We start from the raw sequence: 26,862 nt of genomic DNA, 5'->3' as shown, positions 1-26,862 counted from the left end.
GGGGGGGGGTGGGGGGGGGGGGGGGTGGGGGGGGGGGGGGGTGGGGGGGGGGGGGGGTGGGGGGGGGGGGGGGTGGGGGGGGGGGGGGGTGGGGGGGGGGGGGGGTGGGGGGGGGGGGGGGTGGGGGGGGGGGGGGGTGGGGGGGGGGGGGGGTGGGGGGGGGGGGGGGTGGGGGGGGGGGGGGGTGGGGGGGGGGGGGGGTGGGGGGGGGGGGGGGTGGGGGGGGGGGGGGGTGGGGGGGGGGGGGGGTGGGGGGGGGGGGGGGTGGGGGGGGGGGGGGGTGGGGGGGGGGGGGGGTGGGGGGGGGGGGGGGTGGGGGGGGGGGGGGGTGGGGGGGGGGGGGGGTGGGGGGGGGGGGGGGTGGGGGGGGGGGGGGGTGGGGGGGGGGGGGGGTGGGGGGGGGGGGGGGTGGGGGGGGGGGGGGGTGGGGGGGGGGGGGGGTGGGGGGGGGGGGGGGTGGGGGGGGGGGGGGGTGGGGGGGGGGGGGGGTGGGGGGGGGGGGGGGTGGGGGGGGGGGGGGGTGGGGGGGGGGGGGGGTGGGGGGGGGGGGGGGTGGGGGGGGGGGGGGGTGGGGGGGGGGGGGGGTGGGGGGGGGGGGGGGTGGGGGGGGGGGGGGGTGGGGGGGGGGGGGGGTGGGGGGGGGGGGGGGTGGGGGGGGGGGGGGGTGGGGGGGGGGGGGGGTGGGGGGGGGGGGGGGTGGGGGGGGGGGGGGGTGGGGGGGGGGGGGGGTGGGGGGGGGGGGGGGTGGGGGGGGGGGGGGGTGGGGGGGGGGGGGGGTGGGGGGGGGGGGGGGTGGGGGGGGGGGGGGGTGGGGGGGGGGGGGGGTGGGGGGGGGGGGGGGTGGGGGGGGGGGGGGGTGGGGGGGGGGGGGGGTGGGGGGGGGGGGGGGTGGGGGGGGGGGGGGGTGGGGGGGGGGGGGGGTGGGGGGGGGGGGGGGTGGGGGGGGGGGGGGGTGGGGGGGGGGGGGGGTGGGGGGGGGGGGGGGTGGGGGGGGGGGGGGGTGGGGGGGGGGGGGGGTGGGGGGGGGGGGGGGTGGGGGGGGGGGGGGGTGGGGGGGGGGGGGGGTGGGGGGGGGGGGGGGTGGGGGGGGGGGGGGGTGGGGGGGGGGGGGGGTGGGGGGGGGGGGGGGTGGGGGGGGGGGGGGGTGGGGGGGGGGGGGGGTGGGGGGGGGGGGGGGTGGGGGGGGGGGGGGGTGGGGGGGGGGGGGGGTGGGGGGGGGGGGGGGTGGGGGGGGGGGGGGGTGGGGGGGGGGGGGGGTGGGGGGGGGGGGGGGTGGGGGGGGGGGGGGGTGGGGGGGGGGGGGGGTGGGGGGGGGGGGGGGTGGGGGGGGGGGGGGGTGGGGGGGGGGGGGGGTGGGGGGGGGGGGGGGTGGGGGGGGGGGGGGGTGGGGGGGGGGGGGGGTGGGGGGGGGGGGGGGTGGGGGGGGGGGGGGGTGGGGGGGGGGGGGGGTGGGGGGGGGGGGGGGTGGGGGGGGGGGGGGGTGGGGGGGGGGGGGGGTGGGGGGGGGGGGGGGTGGGGGGGGGGGGGGGTGGGGGGGGGGGGGGGTGGGGGGGGGGGGGGGTGGGGGGGGGGGGGGGTGGGGGGGGGGGGGGGTGGGGGGGGGGGGGGGTGGGGGGGGGGGGGGGTGGGGGGGGGGGGGGGTGGGGGGGGGGGGGGGTGGGGGGGGGGGGGGGTGGGGGGGGGGGGGGGTGGGGGGGGGGGGGGGTGGGGGGGGGGGGGGGTGGGGGGGGGGGGGGGTGGGGGGGGGGGGGGGTGGGGGGGGGGGGGGGTGGGGGGGGGGGGGGGTGGGGGGGGGGGGGGGTGGGGGGGGGGGGGGGTGGGGGGGGGGGGGGGTGGGGGGGGGGGGGGGTGGGGGGGGGGGGGGGTGGGGGGGGGGGGGGGTGGGGGGGGGGGGGGGTGGGGGGGGGGGGGGGTGGGGGGGGGGGGGGGTGGGGGGGGGGGGGGGTGGGGGGGGGGGGGGGTGGGGGGGGGGGGGGGTGGGGGGGGGGGGGGGTGGGGGGGGGGGGGGGTGGGGGGGGGGGGGGGTGGGGGGGGGGGGGGGTGGGGGGGGGGGGGGGTGGGGGGGGGGGGGGGTGGGGGGGGGGGGGGGTGGGGGGGGGGGGGGGTGGGGGGGGGGGGGGGTGGGGGGGGGGGGGGGTGGGGGGGGGGGGGGGTGGGGGGGGGGGGGGGTGGGGGGGGGGGGGGGTGGGGGGGGGGGGGGGTGGGGGGGGGGGGGGGTGGGGGGGGGGGGGGGTGGGGGGGGGGGGGGGTGGGGGGGGGGGGGGGTGGGGGGGGGGGGGGGTGGGGGGGGGGGGGGGTGGGGGGGGGGGGGGGTGGGGGGGGGGGGGGGTGGGGGGGGGGGGGGGTGGGGGGGGGGGGGGGTGGGGGGGGGGGGGGGTGGGGGGGGGGGGGGGTGGGGGGGGGGGGGGGTGGGGGGGGGGGGGGGTGGGGGGGGGGGGGGGTGGGGGGGGGGGGGGGTGGGGGGGGGGGGGGGTGGGGGGGGGGGGGGGTGGGGGGGGGGGGGGGTGGGGGGGGGGGGGGGTGGGGGGGGGGGGGGGTGGGGGGGGGGGGGGGTGGGGGGGGGGGGGGGTGGGGGGGGGGGGGGGTGGGGGGGGGGGGGGGTGGGGGGGGGGGGGGGTGGGGGGGGGGGGGGGTGGGGGGGGGGGGGGGTGGGGGGGGGGGGGGGTGGGGGGGGGGGGGGGTGGGGGGGGGGGGGGGTGGGGGGGGGGGGGGGTGGGGGGGGGGGGGGGTGGGGGGGGGGGGGGGTGGGGGGGGGGGGGGGTGGGGGGGGGGGGGGGTGGGGGGGGGGGGGGGTGGGGGGGGGGGGGGGTGGGGGGGGGGGGGGGTGGGGGGGGGGGGGGGTGGGGGGGGGGGGGGGTGGGGGGGGGGGGGGGTGGGGGGGGGGGGGGGTGGGGGGGGGGGGGGGTGGGGGGGGGGGGGGGTGGGGGGGGGGGGGGGTGGGGGGGGGGGGGGGTGGGGGGGGGGGGGGGTGGGGGGGGGGGGGGGTGGGGGGGGGGGGGGGTGGGGGGGGGGGGGGGTGGGGGGGGGGGGGGGTGGGGGGGGGGGGGGGTGGGGGGGGGGGGGGGTGGGGGGGGGGGGGGGTGGGGGGGGGGGGGGGTGGGGGGGGGGGGGGGTGGGGGGGGGGGGGGGTGGGGGGGGGGGGGGGTGGGGGGGGGGGGGGGTGGGGGGGGGGGGGGGTGGGGGGGGGGGGGGGTGGGGGGGGGGGGGGGTGGGGGGGGGGGGGGGTGGGGGGGGGGGGGGGTGGGGGGGGGGGGGGGTGGGGGGGGGGGGGGGTGGGGGGGGGGGGGGGTGGGGGGGGGGGGGGGTGGGGGGGGGGGGGGGTGGGGGGGGGGGGGGGTGGGGGGGGGGGGGGGTGGGGGGGGGGGGGGGTGGGGGGGGGGGGGGGTGGGGGGGGGGGGGGGTGGGGGGGGGGGGGGGTGGGGGGGGGGGGGGGTGGGGGGGGGGGGGGGTGGGGGGGGGGGGGGGTGGGGGGGGGGGGGGGTGGGGGGGGGGGGGGGTGGGGGGGGGGGGGGGTGGGGGGGGGGGGGGGTGGGGGGGGGGGGGGGTGGGGGGGGGGGGGGGTGGGGGGGGGGGGGGGTGGGGGGGGGGGGGGGTGGGGGGGGGGGGGGGTGGGGGGGGGGGGGGGTGGGGGGGGGGGGGGGTGGGGGGGGGGGGGGGTGGGGGGGGGGGGGGGTGGGGGGGGGGGGGGGTGGGGGGGGGGGGGGGTGGGGGGGGGGGGGGGTGGGGGGGGGGGGGGGTGGGGGGGGGGGGGGGTGGGGGGGGGGGGGGGTGGGGGGGGGGGGGGGTGGGGGGGGGGGGGGGTGGGGGGGGGGGGGGGTGGGGGGGGGGGGGGGTGGGGGGGGGGGGGGGTGGGGGGGGGGGGGGGTGGGGGGGGGGGGGGGTGGGGGGGGGGGGGGGTGGGGGGGGGGGGGGGTGGGGGGGGGGGGGGGTGGGGGGGGGGGGGGGTGGGGGGGGGGGGGGGTGGGGGGGGGGGGGGGTGGGGGGGGGGGGGGGTGGGGGGGGGGGGGGGTGGGGGGGGGGGGGGGTGGGGGGGGGGGGGGGTGGGGGGGGGGGGGGGTGGGGGGGGGGGGGGGTGGGGGGGGGGGGGGGTGGGGGGGGGGGGGGGTGGGGGGGGGGGGGGGTGGGGGGGGGGGGGGGTGGGGGGGGGGGGGGGTGGGGGGGGGGGGGGGTGGGGGGGGGGGGGGGTGGGGGGGGGGGGGGGTGGGGGGGGGGGGGGGTGGGGGGGGGGGGGGGTGGGGGGGGGGGGGGGTGGGGGGGGGGGGGGGTGGGGGGGGGGGGGGGTGGGGGGGGGGGGGGGTGGGGGGGGGGGGGGGTGGGGGGGGGGGGGGGTGGGGGGGGGGGGGGGTGGGGGGGGGGGGGGGTGGGGGGGGGGGGGGGTGGGGGGGGGGGGGGGTGGGGGGGGGGGGGGGTGGGGGGGGGGGGGGGTGGGGGGGGGGGGGGGTGGGGGGGGGGGGGGGTGGGGGGGGGGGGGGGTGGGGGGGGGGGGGGGTGGGGGGGGGGGGGGGTGGGGGGGGGGGGGGGTGGGGGGGGGGGGGGGTGGGGGGGGGGGGGGGTGGGGGGGGGGGGGGGTGGGGGGGGGGGGGGGTGGGGGGGGGGGGGGGTGGGGGGGGGGGGGGGTGGGGGGGGGGGGGGGTGGGGGGGGGGGGGGGTGGGGGGGGGGGGGGGTGGGGGGGGGGGGGGGTGGGGGGGGGGGGGGGTGGGGGGGGGGGGGGGTGGGGGGGGGGGGGGGTGGGGGGGGGGGGGGGTGGGGGGGGGGGGGGGTGGGGGGGGGGGGGGGTGGGGGGGGGGGGGGGTGGGGGGGGGGGGGGGTGGGGGGGGGGGGGGGTGGGGGGGGGGGGGGGTGGGGGGGGGGGGGGGTGGGGGGGGGGGGGGGTGGGGGGGGGGGGGGGTGGGGGGGGGGGGGGGTGGGGGGGGGGGGGGGTGGGGGGGGGGGGGGGTGGGGGGGGGGGGGGGTGGGGGGGGGGGGGGGTGGGGGGGGGGGGGGGTGGGGGGGGGGGGGGGTGGGGGGGGGGGGGGGTGGGGGGGGGGGGGGGTGGGGGGGGGGGGGGGTGGGGGGGGGGGGGGGTGGGGGGGGGGGGGGGTGGGGGGGGGGGGGGGTGGGGGGGGGGGGGGGTGGGGGGGGGGGGGGGTGGGGGGGGGGGGGGGTGGGGGGGGGGGGGGGTGGGGGGGGGGGGGGGTGGGGGGGGGGGGGGGTGGGGGGGGGGGGGGGTGGGGGGGGGGGGGGGTGGGGGGGGGGGGGGGTGGGGGGGGGGGGGGGTGGGGGGGGGGGGGGGTGGGGGGGGGGGGGGGTGGGGGGGGGGGGGGGTGGGGGGGGGGGGGGGTGGGGGGGGGGGGGGGTGGGGGGGGGGGGGGGTGGGGGGGGGGGGGGGTGGGGGGGGGGGGGGGTGGGGGGGGGGGGGGGTGGGGGGGGGGGGGGGTGGGGGGGGGGGGGGGTGGGGGGGGGGGGGGGTGGGGGGGGGGGGGGGTGGGGGGGGGGGGGGGTGGGGGGGGGGGGGGGTGGGGGGGGGGGGGGGTGGGGGGGGGGGGGGGTGGGGGGGGGGGGGGGTGGGGGGGGGGGGGGGTGGGGGGGGGGGGGGGTGGGGGGGGGGGGGGGTGGGGGGGGGGGGGGGTGGGGGGGGGGGGGGGTGGGGGGGGGGGGGGGTGGGGGGGGGGGGGGGTGGGGGGGGGGGGGGGTGGGGGGGGGGGGGGGTGGGGGGGGGGGGGGGTGGGGGGGGGGGGGGGTGGGGGGGGGGGGGGGTGGGGGGGGGGGGGGGTGGGGGGGGGGGGGGGTGGGGGGGGGGGGGGGTGGGGGGGGGGGGGGGTGGGGGGGGGGGGGGGTGGGGGGGGGGGGGGGTGGGGGGGGGGGGGGGTGGGGGGGGGGGGGGGTGGGGGGGGGGGGGGGTGGGGGGGGGGGGGGGTGGGGGGGGGGGGGGGTGGGGGGGGGGGGGGGTGGGGGGGGGGGGGGGTGGGGGGGGGGGGGGGTGGGGGGGGGGGGGGGTGGGGGGGGGGGGGGGTGGGGGGGGGGGGGGGTGGGGGGGGGGGGGGGTGGGGGGGGGGGGGGGTGGGGGGGGGGGGGGGTGGGGGGGGGGGGGGGTGGGGGGGGGGGGGGGTGGGGGGGGGGGGGGGTGGGGGGGGGGGGGGGTGGGGGGGGGGGGGGGTGGGGGGGGGGGGGGGTGGGGGGGGGGGGGGGTGGGGGGGGGGGGGGGTGGGGGGGGGGGGGGGTGGGGGGGGGGGGGGGTGGGGGGGGGGGGGGGTGGGGGGGGGGGGGGGTGGGGGGGGGGGGGGGTGGGGGGGGGGGGGGGTGGGGGGGGGGGGGGGTGGGGGGGGGGGGGGGTGGGGGGGGGGGGGGGTGGGGGGGGGGGGGGGTGGGGGGGGGGGGGGGTGGGGGGGGGGGGGGGTGGGGGGGGGGGGGGGTGGGGGGGGGGGGGGGTGGGGGGGGGGGGGGGTGGGGGGGGGGGGGGGTGGGGGGGGGGGGGGGTGGGGGGGGGGGGGGGTGGGGGGGGGGGGGGGTGGGGGGGGGGGGGGGTGGGGGGGGGGGGGGGTGGGGGGGGGGGGGGGTGGGGGGGGGGGGGGGTGGGGGGGGGGGGGGGTGGGGGGGGGGGGGGGTGGGGGGGGGGGGGGGTGGGGGGGGGGGGGGGTGGGGGGGGGGGGGGGTGGGGGGGGGGGGGGGTGGGGGGGGGGGGGGGTGGGGGGGGGGGGGGGTGGGGGGGGGGGGGGGTGGGGGGGGGGGGGGGTGGGGGGGGGGGGGGGTGGGGGGGGGGGGGGGTGGGGGGGGGGGGGGGTGGGGGGGGGGGGGGGTGGGGGGGGGGGGGGGTGGGGGGGGGGGGGGGTGGGGGGGGGGGGGGGTGGGGGGGGGGGGGGGTGGGGGGGGGGGGGGGTGGGGGGGGGGGGGGGTGGGGGGGGGGGGGGGTGGGGGGGGGGGGGGGTGGGGGGGGGGGGGGGTGGGGGGGGGGGGGGGTGGGGGGGGGGGGGGGTGGGGGGGGGGGGGGGTGGGGGGGGGGGGGGGTGGGGGGGGGGGGGGGTGGGGGGGGGGGGGGGTGGGGGGGGGGGGGGGTGGGGGGGGGGGGGGGTGGGGGGGGGGGGGGGTGGGGGGGGGGGGGGGTGGGGGGGGGGGGGGGTGGGGGGGGGGGGGGGTGGGGGGGGGGGGGGGTGGGGGGGGGGGGGGGTGGGGGGGGGGGGGGGTGGGGGGGGGGGGGGGTGGGGGGGGGGGGGGGTGGGGGGGGGGGGGGGTGGGGGGGGGGGGGGGTGGGGGGGGGGGGGGGTGGGGGGGGGGGGGGGTGGGGGGGGGGGGGGGTGGGGGGGGGGGGGGGTGGGGGGGGGGGGGGGTGGGGGGGGGGGGGGGTGGGGGGGGGGGGGGGTGGGGGGGGGGGGGGGTGGGGGGGGGGGGGGGTGGGGGGGGGGGGGGGTGGGGGGGGGGGGGGGTGGGGGGGGGGGGGGGTGGGGGGGGGGGGGGGTGGGGGGGGGGGGGGGTGGGGGGGGGGGGGGGTGGGGGGGGGGGGGGGTGGGGGGGGGGGGGGGTGGGGGGGGGGGGGGGTGGGGGGGGGGGGGGGTGGGGGGGGGGGGGGGTGGGGGGGGGGGGGGGTGGGGGGGGGGGGGGGTGGGGGGGGGGGGGGGTGGGGGGGGGGGGGGGTGGGGGGGGGGGGGGGTGGGGGGGGGGGGGGGTGGGGGGGGGGGGGGGTGGGGGGGGGGGGGGGTGGGGGGGGGGGGGGGTGGGGGGGGGGGGGGGTGGGGGGGGGGGGGGGTGGGGGGGGGGGGGGGTGGGGGGGGGGGGGGGTGGGGGGGGGGGGGGGTGGGGGGGGGGGGGGGTGGGGGGGGGGGGGGGTGGGGGGGGGGGGGGGTGGGGGGGGGGGGGGGTGGGGGGGGGGGGGGGTGGGGGGGGGGGGGGGTGGGGGGGGGGGGGGGTGGGGGGGGGGGGGGGTGGGGGGGGGGGGGGGTGGGGGGGGGGGGGGGTGGGGGGGGGGGGGGGTGGGGGGGGGGGGGGGTGGGGGGGGGGGGGGGTGGGGGGGGGGGGGGGTGGGGGGGGGGGGGGGTGGGGGGGGGGGGGGGTGGGGGGGGGGGGGGGTGGGGGGGGGGGGGGGTGGGGGGGGGGGGGGGTGGGGGGGGGGGGGGGTGGGGGGGGGGGGGGGTGGGGGGGGGGGGGGGTGGGGGGGGGGGGGGGTGGGGGGGGGGGGGGGTGGGGGGGGGGGGGGGTGGGGGGGGGGGGGGGTGGGGGGGGGGGGGGGTGGGGGGGGGGGGGGGTGGGGGGGGGGGGGGGTGGGGGGGGGGGGGGGTGGGGGGGGGGGGGGGTGGGGGGGGGGGGGGGTGGGGGGGGGGGGGGGTGGGGGGGGGGGGGGGTGGGGGGGGGGGGGGGTGGGGGGGGGGGGGGGTGGGGGGGGGGGGGGGTGGGGGGGGGGGGGGGTGGGGGGGGGGGGGGGTGGGGGGGGGGGGGGGTGGGGGGGGGGGGGGGTGGGGGGGGGGGGGGGTGGGGGGGGGGGGGGGTGGGGGGGGGGGGGGGTGGGGGGGGGGGGGGGTGGGGGGGGGGGGGGGTGGGGGGGGGGGGGGGTGGGGGGGGGGGGGGGTGGGGGGGGGGGGGGGTGGGGGGGGGGGGGGGTGGGGGGGGGGGGGGGTGGGGGGGGGGGGGGGTGGGGGGGGGGGGGGGTGGGGGGGGGGGGGGGTGGGGGGGGGGGGGGGTGGGGGGGGGGGGGGGTGGGGGGGGGGGGGGGTGGGGGGGGGGGGGGGTGGGGGGGGGGGGGGGTGGGGGGGGGGGGGGGTGGGGGGGGGGGGGGGTGGGGGGGGGGGGGGGTGGGGGGGGGGGGGGGTGGGGGGGGGGGGGGGTGGGGGGGGGGGGGGGTGGGGGGGGGGGGGGGTGGGGGGGGGGGGGGGTGGGGGGGGGGGGGGGTGGGGGGGGGGGGGGGTGGGGGGGGGGGGGGGTGGGGGGGGGGGGGGGTGGGGGGGGGGGGGGGTGGGGGGGGGGGGGGGTGGGGGGGGGGGGGGGTGGGGGGGGGGGGGGGTGGGGGGGGGGGGGGGTGGGGGGGGGGGGGGGTGGGGGGGGGGGGGGGTGGGGGGGGGGGGGGGTGGGGGGGGGGGGGGGTGGGGGGGGGGGGGGGTGGGGGGGGGGGGGGGTGGGGGGGGGGGGGGGTGGGGGGGGGGGGGGGTGGGGGGGGGGGGGGGTGGGGGGGGGGGGGGGTGGGGGGGGGGGGGGGTGGGGGGGGGGGGGGGTGGGGGGGGGGGGGGGTGGGGGGGGGGGGGGGTGGGGGGGGGGGGGGGTGGGGGGGGGGGGGGGTGGGGGGGGGGGGGGGTGGGGGGGGGGGGGGGTGGGGGGGGGGGGGGGTGGGGGGGGGGGGGGGTGGGGGGGGGGGGGGGTGGGGGGGGGGGGGGGTGGGGGGGGGGGGGGGTGGGGGGGGGGGGGGGTGGGGGGGGGGGGGGGTGGGGGGGGGGGGGGGTGGGGGGGGGGGGGGGTGGGGGGGGGGGGGGGTGGGGGGGGGGGGGGGTGGGGGGGGGGGGGGGTGGGGGGGGGGGGGGGTGGGGGGGGGGGGGGGTGGGGGGGGGGGGGGGTGGGGGGGGGGGGGGGTGGGGGGGGGGGGGGGTGGGGGGGGGGGGGGGTGGGGGGGGGGGGGGGTGGGGGGGGGGGGGGGTGGGGGGGGGGGGGGGTGGGGGGGGGGGGGGGTGGGGGGGGGGGGGGGTGGGGGGGGGGGGGGGTGGGGGGGGGGGGGGGTGGGGGGGGGGGGGGGTGGGGGGGGGGGGGGGTGGGGGGGGGGGGGGGTGGGGGGGGGGGGGGGTGGGGGGGGGGGGGGGTGGGGGGGGGGGGGGGTGGGGGGGGGGGGGGGTGGGGGGGGGGGGGGGTGGGGGGGGGGGGGGGTGGGGGGGGGGGGGGGTGGGGGGGGGGGGGGGTGGGGGGGGGGGGGGGTGGGGGGGGGGGGGGGTGGGGGGGGGGGGGGGTGGGGGGGGGGGGGGGTGGGGGGGGGGGGGGGTGGGGGGGGGGGGGGGTGGGGGGGGGGGGGGGTGGGGGGGGGGGGGGGTGGGGGGGGGGGGGGGTGGGGGGGGGGGGGGGTGGGGGGGGGGGGGGGTGGGGGGGGGGGGGGGTGGGGGGGGGGGGGGGTGGGGGGGGGGGGGGGTGGGGGGGGGGGGGGGTGGGGGGGGGGGGGGGTGGGGGGGGGGGGGGGTGGGGGGGGGGGGGGGTGGGGGGGGGGGGGGGTGGGGGGGGGGGGGGGTGGGGGGGGGGGGGGGTGGGGGGGGGGGGGGGTGGGGGGGGGGGGGGGTGGGGGGGGGGGGGGGTGGGGGGGGGGGGGGGTGGGGGGGGGGGGGGGTGGGGGGGGGGGGGGGTGGGGGGGGGGGGGGGTGGGGGGGGGGGGGGGTGGGGGGGGGGGGGGGTGGGGGGGGGGGGGGGTGGGGGGGGGGGGGGGTGGGGGGGGGGGGGGGTGGGGGGGGGGGGGGGTGGGGGGGGGGGGGGGTGGGGGGGGGGGGGGGTGGGGGGGGGGGGGGGTGGGGGGGGGGGGGGGTGGGGGGGGGGGGGGGTGGGGGGGGGGGGGGGTGGGGGGGGGGGGGGGTGGGGGGGGGGGGGGGTGGGGGGGGGGGGGGGTGGGGGGGGGGGGGGGTGGGGGGGGGGGGGGGTGGGGGGGGGGGGGGGTGGGGGGGGGGGGGGGTGGGGGGGGGGGGGGGTGGGGGGGGGGGGGGGTGGGGGGGGGGGGGGGTGGGGGGGGGGGGGGGTGGGGGGGGGGGGGGGTGGGGGGGGGGGGGGGTGGGGGGGGGGGGGGGTGGGGGGGGGGGGGGGTGGGGGGGGGGGGGGGTGGGGGGGGGGGGGGGTGGGGGGGGGGGGGGGTGGGGGGGGGGGGGGGTGGGGGGGGGGGGGGGTGGGGGGGGGGGGGGGTGGGGGGGGGGGGGGGTGGGGGGGGGGGGGGGTGGGGGGGGGGGGGGGTGGGGGGGGGGGGGGGTGGGGGGGGGGGGGGGTGGGGGGGGGGGGGGGTGGGGGGGGGGGGGGGTGGGGGGGGGGGGGGGTGGGGGGGGGGGGGGGTGGGGGGGGGGGGGGGTGGGGGGGGGGGGGGGTGGGGGGGGGGGGGGGTGGGGGGGGGGGGGGGTGGGGGGGGGGGGGGGTGGGGGGGGGGGGGGGTGGGGGGGGGGGGGGGTGGGGGGGGGGGGGGGTGGGGGGGGGGGGGGGTGGGGGGGGGGGGGGGTGGGGGGGGGGGGGGGTGGGGGGGGGGGGGGGTGGGGGGGGGGGGGGGTGGGGGGGGGGGGGGGTGGGGGGGGGGGGGGGTGGGGGGGGGGGGGGGTGGGGGGGGGGGGGGGTGGGGGGGGGGGGGGGTGGGGGGGGGGGGGGGTGGGGGGGGGGGGGGGTGGGGGGGGGGGGGGGTGGGGGGGGGGGGGGGTGGGGGGGGGGGGGGGTGGGGGGGGGGGGGGGTGGGGGGGGGGGGGGGTGGGGGGGGGGGGGGGTGGGGGGGGGGGGGGGTGGGGGGGGGGGGGGGTGGGGGGGGGGGGGGGTGGGGGGGGGGGGGGGTGGGGGGGGGGGGGGGTGGGGGGGGGGGGGGGTGGGGGGGGGGGGGGGTGGGGGGGGGGGGGGGTGGGGGGGGGGGGGGGTGGGGGGGGGGGGGGGTGGGGGGGGGGGGGGGTGGGGGGGGGGGGGGGTGGGGGGGGGGGGGGGTGGGGGGGGGGGGGGGTGGGGGGGGGGGGGGGTGGGGGGGGGGGGGGGTGGGGGGGGGGGGGGGTGGGGGGGGGGGGGGGTGGGGGGGGGGGGGGGTGGGGGGGGGGGGGGGTGGGGGGGGGGGGGGGTGGGGGGGGGGGGGGGTGGGGGGGGGGGGGGGTGGGGGGGGGGGGGGGTGGGGGGGGGGGGGGGTGGGGGGGGGGGGGGGTGGGGGGGGGGGGGGGTGGGGGGGGGGGGGGGTGGGGGGGGGGGGGGGTGGGGGGGGGGGGGGGTGGGGGGGGGGGGGGGTGGGGGGGGGGGGGGGTGGGGGGGGGGGGGGGTGGGGGGGGGGGGGGGTGGGGGGGGGGGGGGGTGGGGGGGGGGGGGGGTGGGGGGGGGGGGGGGTGGGGGGGGGGGGGGGTGGGGGGGGGGGGGGGTGGGGGGGGGGGGGGGTGGGGGGGGGGGGGGGTGGGGGGGGGGGGGGGTGGGGGGGGGGGGGGGTGGGGGGGGGGGGGGGTGGGGGGGGGGGGGGGTGGGGGGGGGGGGGGGTGGGGGGGGGGGGGGGTGGGGGGGGGGGGGGGTGGGGGGGGGGGGGGGTGGGGGGGGGGGGGGGTGGGGGGGGGGGGGGGTGGGGGGGGGGGGGGGTGGGGGGGGGGGGGGGTGGGGGGGGGGGGGGGTGGGGGGGGGGGGGGGTGGGGGGGGGGGGGGGTGGGGGGGGGGGGGGGTGGGGGGGGGGGGGGGTGGGGGGGGGGGGGGGTGGGGGGGGGGGGGGGTGGGGGGGGGGGGGGGTGGGGGGGGGGGGGGGTGGGGGGGGGGGGGGGTGGGGGGGGGGGGGGGTGGGGGGGGGGGGGGGTGGGGGGGGGGGGGGGTGGGGGGGGGGGGGGGTGGGGGGGGGGGGGGGTGGGGGGGGGGGGGGGTGGGGGGGGGGGGGGGTGGGGGGGGGGGGGGGTGGGGGGGGGGGGGGGTGGGGGGGGGGGGGGGTGGGGGGGGGGGGGGGTGGGGGGGGGGGGGGGTGGGGGGGGGGGGGGGTGGGGGGGGGGGGGGGTGGGGGGGGGGGGGGGTGGGGGGGGGGGGGGGTGGGGGGGGGGGGGGGTGGGGGGGGGGGGGGGTGGGGGGGGGGGGGGGTGGGGGGGGGGGGGGGTGGGGGGGGGGGGGGGTGGGGGGGGGGGGGGGTGGGGGGGGGGGGGGGTGGGGGGGGGGGGGGGTGGGGGGGGGGGGGGGTGGGGGGGGGGGGGGGTGGGGGGGGGGGGGGGTGGGGGGGGGGGGGGGTGGGGGGGGGGGGGGGTGGGGGGGGGGGGGGGTGGGGGGGGGGGGGGGTGGGGGGGGGGGGGGGTGGGGGGGGGGGGGGGTGGGGGGGGGGGGGGGTGGGGGGGGGGGGGGGTGGGGGGGGGGGGGGGTGGGGGGGGGGGGGGGTGGGGGGGGGGGGGGGTGGGGGGGGGGGGGGGTGGGGGGGGGGGGGGGTGGGGGGGGGGGGGGGTGGGGGGGGGGGGGGGTGGGGGGGGGGGGGGGTGGGGGGGGGGGGGGGTGGGGGGGGGGGGGGGTGGGGGGGGGGGGGGGTGGGGGGGGGGGGGGGTGGGGGGGGGGGGGGGTGGGGGGGGGGGGGGGTGGGGGGGGGGGGGGGTGGGGGGGGGGGGGGGTGGGGGGGGGGGGGGGTGGGGGGGGGGGGGGGTGGGGGGGGGGGGGGGTGGGGGGGGGGGGGGGTGGGGGGGGGGGGGGGTGGGGGGGGGGGGGGGTGGGGGGGGGGGGGGGTGGGGGGGGGGGGGGGTGGGGGGGGGGGGGGGTGGGGGGGGGGGGGGGTGGGGGGGGGGGGGGGTGGGGGGGGGGGGGGGTGGGGGGGGGGGGGGGTGGGGGGGGGGGGGGGTGGGGGGGGGGGGGGGTGGGGGGGGGGGGGGGTGGGGGGGGGGGGGGGTGGGGGGGGGGGGGGGTGGGGGGGGGGGGGGGTGGGGGGGGGGGGGGGTGGGGGGGGGGGGGGGTGGGGGGGGGGGGGGGTGGGGGGGGGGGGGGGTGGGGGGGGGGGGGGGTGGGGGGGGGGGGGGGTGGGGGGGGGGGGGGGTGGGGGGGGGGGGGGGTGGGGGGGGGGGGGGGTGGGGGGGGGGGGGGGTGGGGGGGGGGGGGGGTGGGGGGGGGGGGGGGTGGGGGGGGGGGGGGGTGGGGGGGGGGGGGGGTGGGGGGGGGGGGGGGTGGGGGGGGGGGGGGGTGGGGGGGGGGGGGGGTGGGGGGGGGGGGGGGTGGGGGGGGGGGGGGGTGGGGGGGGGGGGGGGTGGGGGGGGGGGGGGGTGGGGGGGGGGGGGGGTGGGGGGGGGGGGGGGTGGGGGGGGGGGGGGGTGGGGGGGGGGGGGGGTGGGGGGGGGGGGGGGTGGGGGGGGGGGGGGGTGGGGGGGGGGGGGGGTGGGGGGGGGGGGGGGTGGGGGGGGGGGGGGGTGGGGGGGGGGGGGGGTGGGGGGGGGGGGGGGTGGGGGGGGGGGGGGGTGGGGGGGGGGGGGGGTGGGGGGGGGGGGGGGTGGGGGGGGGGGGGGGTGGGGGGGGGGGGGGGTGGGGGGGGGGGGGGGTGGGGGGGGGGGGGGGTGGGGGGGGGGGGGGGTGGGGGGGGGGGGGGGTGGGGGGGGGGGGGGGTGGGGGGGGGGGGGGGTGGGGGGGGGGGGGGGTGGGGGGGGGGGGGGGTGGGGGGGGGGGGGGGTGGGGGGGGGGGGGGGTGGGGGGGGGGGGGGGTGGGGGGGGGGGGGGGTGGGGGGGGGGGGGGGTGGGGGGGGGGGGGGGTGGGGGGGGGGGGGGGTGGGGGGGGGGGGGGGTGGGGGGGGGGGGGGGTGGGGGGGGGGGGGGGTGGGGGGGGGGGGGGGTGGGGGGGGGGGGGGGTGGGGGGGGGGGGGGGTGGGGGGGGGGGGGGGTGGGGGGGGGGGGGGGTGGGGGGGGGGGGGGGTGGGGGGGGGGGGGGGTGGGGGGGGGGGGGGGTGGGGGGGGGGGGGGGTGGGGGGGGGGGGGGGTGGGGGGGGGGGGGGGTGGGGGGGGGGGGGGGTGGGGGGGGGGGGGGGTGGGGGGGGGGGGGGGTGGGGGGGGGGGGGGGTGGGGGGGGGGGGGGGTGGGGGGGGGGGGGGGTGGGGGGGGGGGGGGGTGGGGGGGGGGGGGGGTGGGGGGGGGGGGGGGTGGGGGGGGGGGGGGGTGGGGGGGGGGGGGGGTGGGGGGGGGGGGGGGTGGGGGGGGGGGGGGGTGGGGGGGGGGGGGGGTGGGGGGGGGGGGGGGTGGGGGGGGGGGGGGGTGGGGGGGGGGGGGGGTGGGGGGGGGGGGGGGTGGGGGGGGGGGGGGGTGGGGGGGGGGGGGGGTGGGGGGGGGGGGGGGTGGGGGGGGGGGGGGGTGGGGGGGGGGGGGGGTGGGGGGGGGGGGGGGTGGGGGGGGGGGGGGGTGGGGGGGGGGGGGGGTGGGGGGGGGGGGGGGTGGGGGGGGGGGGGGGTGGGGGGGGGGGGGGGTGGGGGGGGGGGGGGGTGGGGGGGGGGGGGGGTGGGGGGGGGGGGGGGTGGGGGGGGGGGGGGGTGGGGGGGGGGGGGGGTGGGGGGGGGGGGGGGTGGGGGGGGGGGGGGGTGGGGGGGGGGGGGGGTGGGGGGGGGGGGGGGTGGGGGGGGGGGGGGGTGGGGGGGGGGGGGGGTGGGGGGGGGGGGGGGTGGGGGGGGGGGGGGGTGGGGGGGGGGGGGGGTGGGGGGGGGGGGGGGTGGGGGGGGGGGGGGGTGGGGGGGGGGGGGGGTGGGGGGGGGGGGGGGTGGGGGGGGGGGGGGGTGGGGGGGGGGGGGGGTGGGGGGGGGGGGGGGTGGGGGGGGGGGGGGGTGGGGGGGGGGGGGGGTGGGGGGGGGGGGGGGTGGGGGGGGGGGGGGGTGGGGGGGGGGGGGGGTGGGGGGGGGGGGGGGTGGGGGGGGGGGGGGGTGGGGGGGGGGGGGGGTGGGGGGGGGGGGGGGTGGGGGGGGGGGGGGGTGGGGGGGGGGGGGGGTGGGGGGGGGGGGGGGTGGGGGGGGGGGGGGGTGGGGGGGGGGGGGGGTGGGGGGGGGGGGGGGTGGGGGGGGGGGGGGGTGGGGGGGGGGGGGGGTGGGGGGGGGGGGGGGTGGGGGGGGGGGGGGGTGGGGGGGGGGGGGGGTGGGGGGGGGGGGGGGTGGGGGGGGGGGGGGGTGGGGGGGGGGGGGGGTGGGGGGGGGGGGGGGTGGGGGGGGGGGGGGGTGGGGGGGGGGGGGGGTGGGGGGGGGGGGGGGTGGGGGGGGGGGGGGGTGGGGGGGGGGGGGGGTGGGGGGGGGGGGGGGTGGGGGGGGGGGGGGGTGGGGGGGGGGGGGGGTGGGGGGGGGGGGGGGTGGGGGGGGGGGGGGGTGGGGGGGGGGGGGGGTGGGGGGGGGGGGGGGTGGGGGGGGGGGGGGGTGGGGGGGGGGGGGGGTGGGGGGGGGGGGGGGTGGGGGGGGGGGGGGGTGGGGGGGGGGGGGGGTGGGGGGGGGGGGGGGTGGGGGGGGGGGGGGGTGGGGGGGGGGGGGGGTGGGGGGGGGGGGGGGTGGGGGGGGGGGGGGGTGGGGGGGGGGGGGGGTGGGGGGGGGGGGGGGTGGGGGGGGGGGGGGGTGGGGGGGGGGGGGGGTGGGGGGGGGGGGGGGTGGGGGGGGGGGGGGGTGGGGGGGGGGGGGGGTGGGGGGGGGGGGGGGTGGGGGGGGGGGGGGGTGGGGGGGGGGGGGGGTGGGGGGGGGGGGGGGTGGGGGGGGGGGGGGGTGGGGGGGGGGGGGGGTGGGGGGGGGGGGGGGTGGGGGGGGGGGGGGGTGGGGGGGGGGGGGGGTGGGGGGGGGGGGGGGTGGGGGGGGGGGGGGGTGGGGGGGGGGGGGGGTGGGGGGGGGGGGGGGTGGGGGGGGGGGGGGGTGGGGGGGGGGGGGGGTGGGGGGGGGGGGGGGTGGGGGGGGGGGGGGGTGGGGGGGGGGGGGGGTGGGGGGGGGGGGGGGTGGGGGGGGGGGGGGGTGGGGGGGGGGGGGGGTGGGGGGGGGGGGGGGTGGGGGGGGGGGGGGGTGGGGGGGGGGGGGGGTGGGGGGGGGGGGGGGTGGGGGGGGGGGGGGGTGGGGGGGGGGGGGGGTGGGGGGGGGGGGGGGTGGGGGGGGGGGGGGGTGGGGGGGGGGGGGGGTGGGGGGGGGGGGGGGTGGGGGGGGGGGGGGGTGGGGGGGGGGGGGGGTGGGGGGGGGGGGGGGTGGGGGGGGGGGGGGGTGGGGGGGGGGGGGGGTGGGGGGGGGGGGGGGTGGGGGGGGGGGGGGGTGGGGGGGGGGGGGGGTGGGGGGGGGGGGGGGTGGGGGGGGGGGGGGGTGGGGGGGGGGGGGGGTGGGGGGGGGGGGGGGTGGGGGGGGGGGGGGGTGGGGGGGGGGGGGGGTGGGGGGGGGGGGGGGTGGGGGGGGGGGGGGGTGGGGGGGGGGGGGGGTGGGGGGGGGGGGGGGTGGGGGGGGGGGGGGGTGGGGGGGGGGGGGGGTGGGGGGGGGGGGGGGTGGGGGGGGGGGGGGGTGGGGGGGGGGGGGGGTGGGGGGGGGGGGGGGTGGGGGGGGGGGGGGGTGGGGGGGGGGGGGGGTGGGGGGGGGGGGGGGTGGGGGGGGGGGGGGGTGGGGGGGGGGGGGGGTGGGGGGGGGGGGGGGTGGGGGGGGGGGGGGGTGGGGGGGGGGGGGGGTGGGGGGGGGGGGGGGTGGGGGGGGGGGGGGGTGGGGGGGGGGGGGGGTGGGGGGGGGGGGGGGTGGGGGGGGGGGGGGGTGGGGGGGGGGGGGGGTGGGGGGGGGGGGGGGTGGGGGGGGGGGGGGGTGGGGGGGGGGGGGGGTGGGGGGGGGGGGGGGTGGGGGGGGGGGGGGGTGGGGGGGGGGGGGGGTGGGGGGGGGGGGGGGTGGGGGGGGGGGGGGGTGGGGGGGGGGGGGGGTGGGGGGGGGGGGGGGTGGGGGGGGGGGGGGGTGGGGGGGGGGGGGGGTGGGGGGGGGGGGGGGTGGGGGGGGGGGGGGGTGGGGGGGGGGGGGGGTGGGGGGGGGGGGGGGTGGGGGGGGGGGGGGGTGGGGGGGGGGGGGGGTGGGGGGGGGGGGGGGTGGGGGGGGGGGGGGGTGGGGGGGGGGGGGGGTGGGGGGGGGGGGGGGTGGGGGGGGGGGGGGGTGGGGGGGGGGGGGGGTGGGGGGGGGGGGGGGTGGGGGGGGGGGGGGGTGGGGGGGGGGGGGGGTGGGGGGGGGGGGGGGTGGGGGGGGGGGGGGGTGGGGGGGGGGGGGGGTGGGGGGGGGGGGGGGTGGGGGGGGGGGGGGGTGGGGGGGGGGGGGGGTGGGGGGGGGGGGGGGTGGGGGGGGGGGGGGGTGGGGGGGGGGGGGGGTGGGGGGGGGGGGGGGTGGGGGGGGGGGGGGGTGGGGGGGGGGGGGGGTGGGGGGGGGGGGGGGTGGGGGGGGGGGGGGGTGGGGGGGGGGGGGGGTGGGGGGGGGGGGGGGTGGGGGGGGGGGGGGGTGGGGGGGGGGGGGGGTGGGGGGGGGGGGGGGTGGGGGGGGGGGGGGGTGGGGGGGGGGGGGGGTGGGGGGGGGGGGGGGTGGGGGGGGGGGGGGGTGGGGGGGGGGGGGGGTGGGGGGGGGGGGGGGTGGGGGGGGGGGGGGGTGGGGGGGGGGGGGGGTGGGGGGGGGGGGGGGTGGGGGGGGGGGGGGGTGGGGGGGGGGGGGGGTGGGGGGGGGGGGGGGTGGGGGGGGGGGGGGGTGGGGGGGGGGGGGGGTGGGGGGGGGGGGGGGTGGGGGGGGGGGGGGGTGGGGGGGGGGGGGGGTGGGGGGGGGGGGGGGTGGGGGGGGGGGGGGGTGGGGGGGGGGGGGGGTGGGGGGGGGGGGGGGTGGGGGGGGGGGGGGGTGGGGGGGGGGGGGGGTGGGGGGGGGGGGGGGTGGGGGGGGGGGGGGGTGGGGGGGGGGGGGGGTGGGGGGGGGGGGGGGTGGGGGGGGGGGGGGGTGGGGGGGGGGGGGGGTGGGGGGGGGGGGGGGTGGGGGGGGGGGGGGGTGGGGGGGGGGGGGGGTGGGGGGGGGGGGGGGTGGGGGGGGGGGGGGGTGGGGGGGGGGGGGGGTGGGGGGGGGGGGGGGTGGGGGGGGGGGGGGGTGGGGGGGGGGGGGGGTGGGGGGGGGGGGGGGTGGGGGGGGGGGGGGGTGGGGGGGGGGGGGGGTGGGGGGGGGGGGGGGTGGGGGGGGGGGGGGGTGGGGGGGGGGGGGGGTGGGGGGGGGGGGGGGTGGGGGGGGGGGGGGGTGGGGGGGGGGGGGGGTGGGGGGGGGGGGGGGTGGGGGGGGGGGGGGGTGGGGGGGGGGGGGGGTGGGGGGGGGGGGGGGTGGGGGGGGGGGGGGGTGGGGGGGGGGGGGGGTGGGGGGGGGGGGGGGTGGGGGGGGGGGGGGGTGGGGGGGGGGGGGGGTGGGGGGGGGGGGGGGTGGGGGGGGGGGGGGGTGGGGGGGGGGGGGGGTGGGGGGGGGGGGGGGTGGGGGGGGGGGGGGGTGGGGGGGGGGGGGGGTGGGGGGGGGGGGGGGTGGGGGGGGGGGGGGGTGGGGGGGGGGGGGGGTGGGGGGGGGGGGGGGTGGGGGGGGGGGGGGGTGGGGGGGGGGGGGGGTGGGGGGGGGGGGGGGTGGGGGGGGGGGGGGGTGGGGGGGGGGGGGGGTGGGGGGGGGGGGGGGTGGGGGGGGGGGGGGGTGGGGGGGGGGGGGGGTGGGGGGGGGGGGGGGTGGGGGGGGGGGGGGGTGGGGGGGGGGGGGGGTGGGGGGGGGGGGGGGTGGGGGGGGGGGGGGGTGGGGGGGGGGGGGGGTGGGGGGGGGGGGGGGTGGGGGGGGGGGGGGGTGGGGGGGGGGGGGGGTGGGGGGGGGGGGGGGTGGGGGGGGGGGGGGGTGGGGGGGGGGGGGGGTGGGGGGGGGGGGGGGTGGGGGGGGGGGGGGGTGGGGGGGGGGGGGGGTGGGGGGGGGGGGGGGTGGGGGGGGGGGGGGGTGGGGGGGGGGGGGGGTGGGGGGGGGGGGGGGTGGGGGGGGGGGGGGGTGGGGGGGGGGGGGGGTGGGGGGGGGGGGGGGTGGGGGGGGGGGGGGGTGGGGGGGGGGGGGGGTGGGGGGGGGGGGGGGTGGGGGGGGGGGGGGGTGGGGGGGGGGGGGGGTGGGGGGGGGGGGGGGTGGGGGGGGGGGGGGGTGGGGGGGGGGGGGGGTGGGGGGGGGGGGGGGTGGGGGGGGGGGGGGGTGGGGGGGGGGGGGGGTGGGGGGGGGGGGGGGTGGGGGGGGGGGGGGGTGGGGGGGGGGGGGGGTGGGGGGGGGGGGGGGTGGGGGGGGGGGGGGGTGGGGGGGGGGGGGGGTGGGGGGGGGGGGGGGTGGGGGGGGGGGGGGGTGGGGGGGGGGGGGGGTGGGGGGGGGGGGGGGTGGGGGGGGGGGGGGGTGGGGGGGGGGGGGGGTGGGGGGGGGGGGGGGTGGGGGGGGGGGGGGGTGGGGGGGGGGGGGGGTGGGGGGGGGGGGGGGTGGGGGGGGGGGGGGGTGGGGGGGGGGGGGGGTGGGGGGGGGGGGGGGGGGGGGGGGGGGGGGGTGGGGGGGGGGGGGGGTGGGGGGGGGGGGGGGTTGGGGGGGGGGGGGGTGGGGGGGAGGGGGGGTTGGGGGGGGAGGGGGTGGGGGGGGGGGGGGGGGGGGGGGGGGGGGGGTGGGGGGCCGGGGGGGGTGGGGGGGGGGGGGGGTGGGGGGGGGGGGGGTGGGTGGGGGGGGGGGGGGGTGGGGGGGGGGGGGGGGGGGGGGGGGGGGGTTGGGGGGGGAAGGGGGTTTGGGGGGGGGGGGGTGGGGGGGGGGGGGGGTGGGGGGCAGGAAGTCCCACCCCTTCCTGCTCCCCAAGCCCCACCCCCTGGCCTCAGTGCTTATAAAAGAAGGTCTCCGAGGCCGGGACTGCAGTCTCTTCTGGCCTGCCCAGAGGGGAGGTCAGAAGAGACTGCAGGCTGCCGGCTGGGAGCCCAGCCGGCAGGGGGAGTCTGGGGGGCGGGGGCAGGCATCCTAGACCTTGCCCATGTCCATGGTGACATGGGCGGGGTCGAGGGCAGTGGGGGTGGAGCCTGGAGGCATCAGGGGTGGAGCTGGGGGAGGCACTCCAGGCGCCACTTACCCCTGGTACACTTCTGCAAAACAGGGTGGGAGAAGAAGGTGGTTCTTGGCTAAATGTACCTTGGTAAGCCATGCCCACTGTCTTGATTTGTGCTCCTGGCTGACAGGGCCTCTGTTGCTTGGGCAGAGATCTGGCCCTTGTTTCCAGTGCAGTCTGGGATGCCGCTGATGACCTGTGTATCCCCGGTGGCCTACCTGTTTACCTTGCAACTTGCTAAATGTGACATTGGGCCGCATACTCCCAACAGCCTAACCTACCTCACAAGTTTTGAAGCCAAAATGGAGGCAAACAGAAATGTGTTCACCCTCACTCCACTCTGTTATTTTAAATATGCCGTAGTAGTAATGCTTATGATTTGTATATTGTCAGTAGGTCCTATTACAATGCTAATTCCCTTCATTAGAGTGTTTTCTTCATGCAGATCGGGTAGATGGAGTTCCTTGCGCGGGCTGGGTGGATGGGACAGCTGCAAGCAAATTTTCCTGGTTTATACTTGCAGAAATCCTAATTTGATTGTCGTCTAGTGCACTGTTGGATTTGAAATGTTTACAAAATAAGGGGTGGAAGTTGATATTTAACAGTGCCTTTGCTTTTAAAAAGTTAACCCTCTCAGTCACAATTTCAAAACTGAAACCTGAAATTCTACTACCGGTAGCTGAAATTTGAAAGTTTGCTGGATTTTTTTTACAAGCGTGTGTGAAATTTTGTTTCAGCTCAACTTTGTACAATCCATCTATGGCAGCGGTGGCGAACCTATGGCACTGGTGCCAGAGGTGGCACTCAGAGCCTTTTCTGTGGGCACGCACGCACAGAGTTCGTCATGTAAGGGGGGTGGAAAATCACCCCCCCCCCACACACAGACACACATCTAGGCTGGCCTGCGCACAATTCTTTACCTGGGAGTAAGCTCAGTTGCTGGCAATGGGGCTTGCTTCTGAGTAAACCCTCCTAGGGTAGTGATTCATCCATTCAAAGTGTTGCACAGTTGCTTCACCAAGCTTACTCCCGAGTAACGCGTGCCTCAGAGCCAACTGTTTTTTCTAAACTAAAACCTCAGTATTCAGGTTAAATTTCTTAATTGGCACTGCGATAAATAAGTGGGTTTTGGGTTGCAATTTGGGCACTCGGTCTCAAAAAGGTTCGCCATCACTGATCTATGGAGAAAAGCTGGAACAGTTCACCTGCGTAAGAGGACCGTCAGTTAAGAAAGGGTGTTCGTCCAAAGTGTGGTAGGCAATATTTTTGCTCATGTGGATTCTAGTACAAATACACGAAGGGTCGTGCGGGTCATCGGAAGGGCACGATGCGCTGGCAACCTCAGCTTAGCCTTGTTCTGCTCTAAGCGGACGTCAGGGTTGCCACTACTTTCAACCAGAGGGAGCGGAAATCTGAAATTCGCTTTAAGCCGAAAGGACGCTTGGTCAGAAAATCTGGCTACCATCTGCTGACACTGGAGCTTAACGTGGGAGGGTCACTCTATCAGATTACTTGGTCTGGGAGCCACAAAGCAGCCGCCTCCTGTTCCAAACTCCCCAGCTTGGCACCAAATGCCAAGAGGGGAGTCTTAACTTTCTGTTTCCAAAATATTCGCTTGGGGCCCCAACTTTGCCTCTCCCTCCTTACTATTTAGCGTTCGGGATTTCCCAGCTAGGTTTGTTGGCTTTCTGACACAGATGTTTTGGTCTGCGTTGAACCGGCATGCCAATAAAATGATTTTATCTCAAGGAACAAAGGTTGCTTGAGCAGGAATAACAAAACTGAGTATGTTCGAGGCATCCTCCTCTTAGTGTGCAGTTTTAGAAATGTAGAAATTAAAGTAAAGGAGCAGCAGTGGCGTAGGAGGTTAAGAGCTCGTGTATCTAATCTGGAGGAACCGGGTTTGATTCCCAGCTCTGCCGCCTGAGCTGTGGAGGCTTATCTGGGGAATTCAGATTAGCCTGTACACTCCCACTCATGCCAGCTGGGTGACCTTGGGCTAGTCACAGTTCTTCTGAGCTCTCTCAGCCCCACCTACCTCACAGGGTGTTTGTTGTGAGGGGGGAAGGAGATTGTGAGCCCCGTCTCCTGCAGGAGAGAAAGGTGGAATATAAATCCAAACTCCTCCTCCTCCTCCTCCTCCTCCTCCTCCTCCTCCTCCTCCTCCCGCCAGTGATTTGCTGCTTGGCTGCTCTGTTGCAACCACCATTTTGTGAAGGTTCCTGAGATGTTTGCTCTGCAAGCATCAGCTTCCCTTCAGCAAAGCAGGCAAGTGGCAAATTGTCAGGGCAGGAAAATGAAAGTTAAAAGACTTAAGTCAGGCAGGAAAAATAACACTCATGGGAGGAGTGTTACCTCAAACGGTTTATTTTTGTCCATGCTGTGTGGACAAAAGATGAGAAGATGGGTTTGTTTGAGCCAACTTCAGGATGTCTTATTTTGGTTGTGCAGAAAAGACCGATGCAACACAGGTTTGAATTTCAGATTTCCTCCTCGCAAAAGGGCCATCCAGATGTTTTTAAACATGTTTGTGTATTTTTTGAAATCCAGCAAACAGTTTGGATCAGAGGTGGGATCCAGCAGGTTCTCACAGGTTCCCGAGAGTAGGTGACTAATTATTGGTGTGTGCCGAGAGGGGGTGACTAATGGGTGATTTTGCCACGTGATTTTTGCCTTGGTTACGCCCCTCCTCTCAGCAGTAGCGCGCAGAACTTGAAGCAGTCTAGCAGGAGGTGCACCGGCGTGCGTGGCAGCCTGCGCCTGCGTGCATTCGTTTCCCGCCCAAGGACCGGTGCAGCGGCTGCATCCTTGCCACCGCCCAGCCCCATTGGCGCTACGCCACAGTTTGAATCCCACCACCATGGGAACCTGTTACTAAAATTTTTGGATCCCACCACTGGTATGGGTGCCTCAGTCTGATTTATGATTTCTTTCAATGGTTGGCCTAGTTTAAAAAACACGGGATAGCTTCAAGTTGAATTCTGTGGGAGGCTGGTTGAATTTGCCATTGAATAATCAGCAATATCACACTGATTTCATTTGACAGTTGTTTGTGGACTTTTCTGAGATCTAAAATATAGCTAAGGTTGGATCTGGTGAACCCATTCTGCAAGCAAACCGTGCCTCTAGGACTGGAGAAAGGCAACTTGGCCACGTGAGAGGGTCTTGGTCACCCAGCTGGCGTGTGTGGGAGTGCACAGGGGAATTCAGATTAGCCTGTGCACTCCCACACACGCCAGCTGGGTGACCTTGGGCTAGTCACAGTTCTTCGGAGCTCTCTCAGCCCCACCCACCTCACAGGGTGTTTGTTGTGGGGGGGGGGGGGAAGGGCAAGGAGATTGTAAGCCCCTTTGAGTCTCCTGCAGGAGAGAAAAGGGGGATATAAATCCAAACTCCTCCTCCTCCTCCTCCTCTTCTTCGCTTGCAGTGTTTAACACAGGATCCAAACGCTTGTTTTTGCAAAAGTGTTTAGGTAGAGTTATTCCACCTATCCCAAAATGTCTTAATAATTGTAAGCAGGAATGCCAGGTGACTTGCTGGCCACCCTGGGAGGATTGGAGGGTGGGGACAGGCATGTTGTCATGATGCTAGCATGCAGTACTGATTCTGGCGAAAAAACTGTGCATGACAACATAACGGAGAATATCACACCCTAGTTTGCCATCATTCCATCCCTTCTAGTTTTTGCTGGAAGTGATGCCATTCGCTGGCACACACACCCCCCCCCCACTCTCTTCCCGCTCCCCCATTTTCCCCGCTGGTCTTTCAGGCTTTGTCTGGGAACGGACGAGGTGCCCAGGAAGTCTCCTATCGTAGACTTGGCATTAATTGTAAGCAGTCAAAACCCACAAATAGCCGAAGTGTCAAGGCCTTGACAGCTAATATGTGAGAATGCTTATCTTCGGAGAATACTGGCGCAAAGAGAGGCGTCAAGTATTACCAGATGGCCAACAAACACAATGACTACATACTCTGAGACCTTTCCTGTGCTTTGCCTCCTAATCCATAGCGATATGGCCTTTTTTTTAAATTGAACCTTGTGAAGAATTTTACCACCAAGTGAAGAATTTTAAGGAATAGCTGGCGGCCTGGAGTTTCAGCTGAATATTTATCAGCTAAGGCAGTGGTGGCGAACCTTTGGCACTCCAGATGTTATGGACTACAATTCCCATCAGCCCCTGCCAGCATGGCCAATTGGGAATTGTAGTCCATAACATCTGGAGTGCCAAAGGTTCGCCACCACAGAGCTAAGGCCTTCCTTTTCTTACTGTCCAGTTGCTGAATAGCCTCATTTGTTTTACAGCAGGGGTATCAAACATGCAGCCTGGGGGGCCAGATCCGACCCATTGGGAGGGCTTATTAGGCCCACAAGCCAGCTGAGGCAAACTCTCCTCCAGATGTTCTGGGTAAGGATATAGTGCATAGATGTCAAACTCGTGGCCCTCCAGATGTTATGGACTACAGTTCCCATCACCCCCTGCCAGCATCATGCTGGCAGGAGATGCTGGGAACTGTAGTCCATAACATCTGGAGGGCTGAGAGTTTGACACCTGTGATATAGCGGAATGTGAGCCTTTGGCATTGGCCTTAGGAAATTAGCTCTGTTTCCAATTCATTTTTATAAAGTGTAAATGTAGAATAGGGTGCAGGAACCATTTCAGTCACAATGAGGGAAACATAATTTTTGGAGTAGGGTGGCTTCCAAAATGGCTGTCACTTCCCAGGGGTGGGGGTGGATGGATCACCAGTGTGGTGCAGCGGTCACGGTCCCAGACTAGGATCAGCGAGACCCAGGTTTGAATCGCCACTACCATGGAAGCTTGCTGGGTGACCATGGGCCAGTCCCATGCATTCAGCCTTACCTATTTCTCAAAGCTGTTGTGAGGATAATATAACGATGGGGAGGATAATGTAAGCACCAGAGAGAAAGGCAGGATGTAGCTGAAGAAATGATCCCACGTGCTCTGTTTTTCTGCTACACGGGCCCTCCGTAGGAAGTCCAGGTTGGTGCTTAGAACATACCGTGTTTATTCATGTAGTGAAAAGGATTTGTGGGCATTAATGTCACGTTTTAGTATACTTTTTTCTAGTGCTGACATGCTCATTCCAGCTTTTTCTGGCGTACTTGCTCATTAACGTCATGAAACATCAATTTGCAACGTCAGTTGTCTGTTATAGCACCTAAGAAACACATGAGAGAAGGATCATCCCCATTGTTCTCGTATAAGGAAGAGTTGAGAGGCGAAGCAGAGATTTGGGGGCTAGATAGGTATTTGGAGGGGGGTGAAAATAGGTTAGCTGCTGTAAAGACACCTAGGCTATAGGGCAGGGGTATCCCACTCTGGCGCTCCAAATTGGCCACGCTGGCGGGGTCTGATGGGAATCGTAGTCCATGAACATCTGGGGTGCCAGAGTTGGATAACCTTACTATAGGGCAGTGGTTCCCAATCTTTTTGGGGACACTGCTTCCTGAGTTCCATAAACTCACGGCCAGTATACCCTACCCTATAAAAAGTATAAAAAGTGGTTTGCACAGCCCATGAAGGAAGATAATAACAATAAAACTCCAAACAGTAACAATTAAATGGACATTTATTTGAAATTCAATTAAAACTTTTTTAGTTTAATGTATTCAACAAAATTGATGAACTTGATCTAGTGGTGCCAGCTATTCAGAGTTTGATGGGCATTTAGCAAGAATCTTACATACAACGTTTAGAAACAGCTTTTATTGTTTAGTAAATTCTTAATGGGAAGGATGAGCTTGATGAAGTTATACTGGGTTCCTAGTTTCTGGTTTAAAGTCATCAGCAGGAGTCTTGAATCACCATGGTAAGTAATGTGGAGATGATTTCTTTGCTTGAAGAGAAGTTAGACGACCATTCTGAAATCATGTTCCACCAAATATGCTGTTGGAAACGCAACAAGGAACTTTTAGTCGTTGTCCGTAGTGCAGGGCAGCTATCGGAAATTGCCTTCCATAACCAAAACTCTTGATACAATTTCTTAAACTTTGGCTTCAACTCCGTATCATTTTGTAGCTTGGTAAATTCTTCCTCTACAACCCCAACTTCCTTAGTATCTGAAACTGGATTTATCACCCAGTCTGGAATTTCCATCAAAAGAAGACCCTCAAATTGCTGAGATGTATCTTCATGCAGCATATCCAAAAAGCCTGAGATTACTTTACATTCCACTGTCCTCTTCTAGCTCAGGCTTGAAAAGTGGTGTAGCTC

The 26,862-nt window shown here is 82.6% G+C and overlaps 2 protein-coding genes across 4 annotated transcripts in view; one reads left to right on the top strand and one right to left on the bottom strand.

Moving 5' to 3' along the window:
- Window positions 1-20,342, bottom strand: part of LOC125443337 (basic proline-rich protein-like) — a gene marked incomplete at its 5' end in the record, with an annotated part of 42,605 nt that extends 22,263 nt beyond the window's left edge. Inside the window, one exon of the mRNA XM_048515359.1 lies at window positions 19,266-20,342. Coding sequence (XP_048371316.1) covers window positions 19,266-20,342 — 1,077 coding nt within the window. The remainder of the gene's footprint in view (window positions 1-19,265) is intronic.
- CXXC5 (CXXC finger protein 5) overlaps window positions 1-26,862 on the top strand; it is a 114,952-nt gene that overhangs the window by 21,358 nt on the left and 66,732 nt on the right. The gene's annotated exons all lie outside the window — the stretch shown is intronic.

The sequence above is a fragment of the Sphaerodactylus townsendi genome, linkage group LG14, assembly GCF_021028975.2.
Source record: "Sphaerodactylus townsendi isolate TG3544 linkage group LG14, MPM_Stown_v2.3, whole genome shotgun sequence".
In the NCBI taxonomy this organism is placed as follows: domain Eukaryota; kingdom Metazoa; phylum Chordata; class Lepidosauria; order Squamata; family Sphaerodactylidae; genus Sphaerodactylus; species Sphaerodactylus townsendi.
The sequence above is the reverse complement of the archived record's forward strand: the minus strand, read 5'-3'. Positions and strand labels throughout refer to the sequence as shown.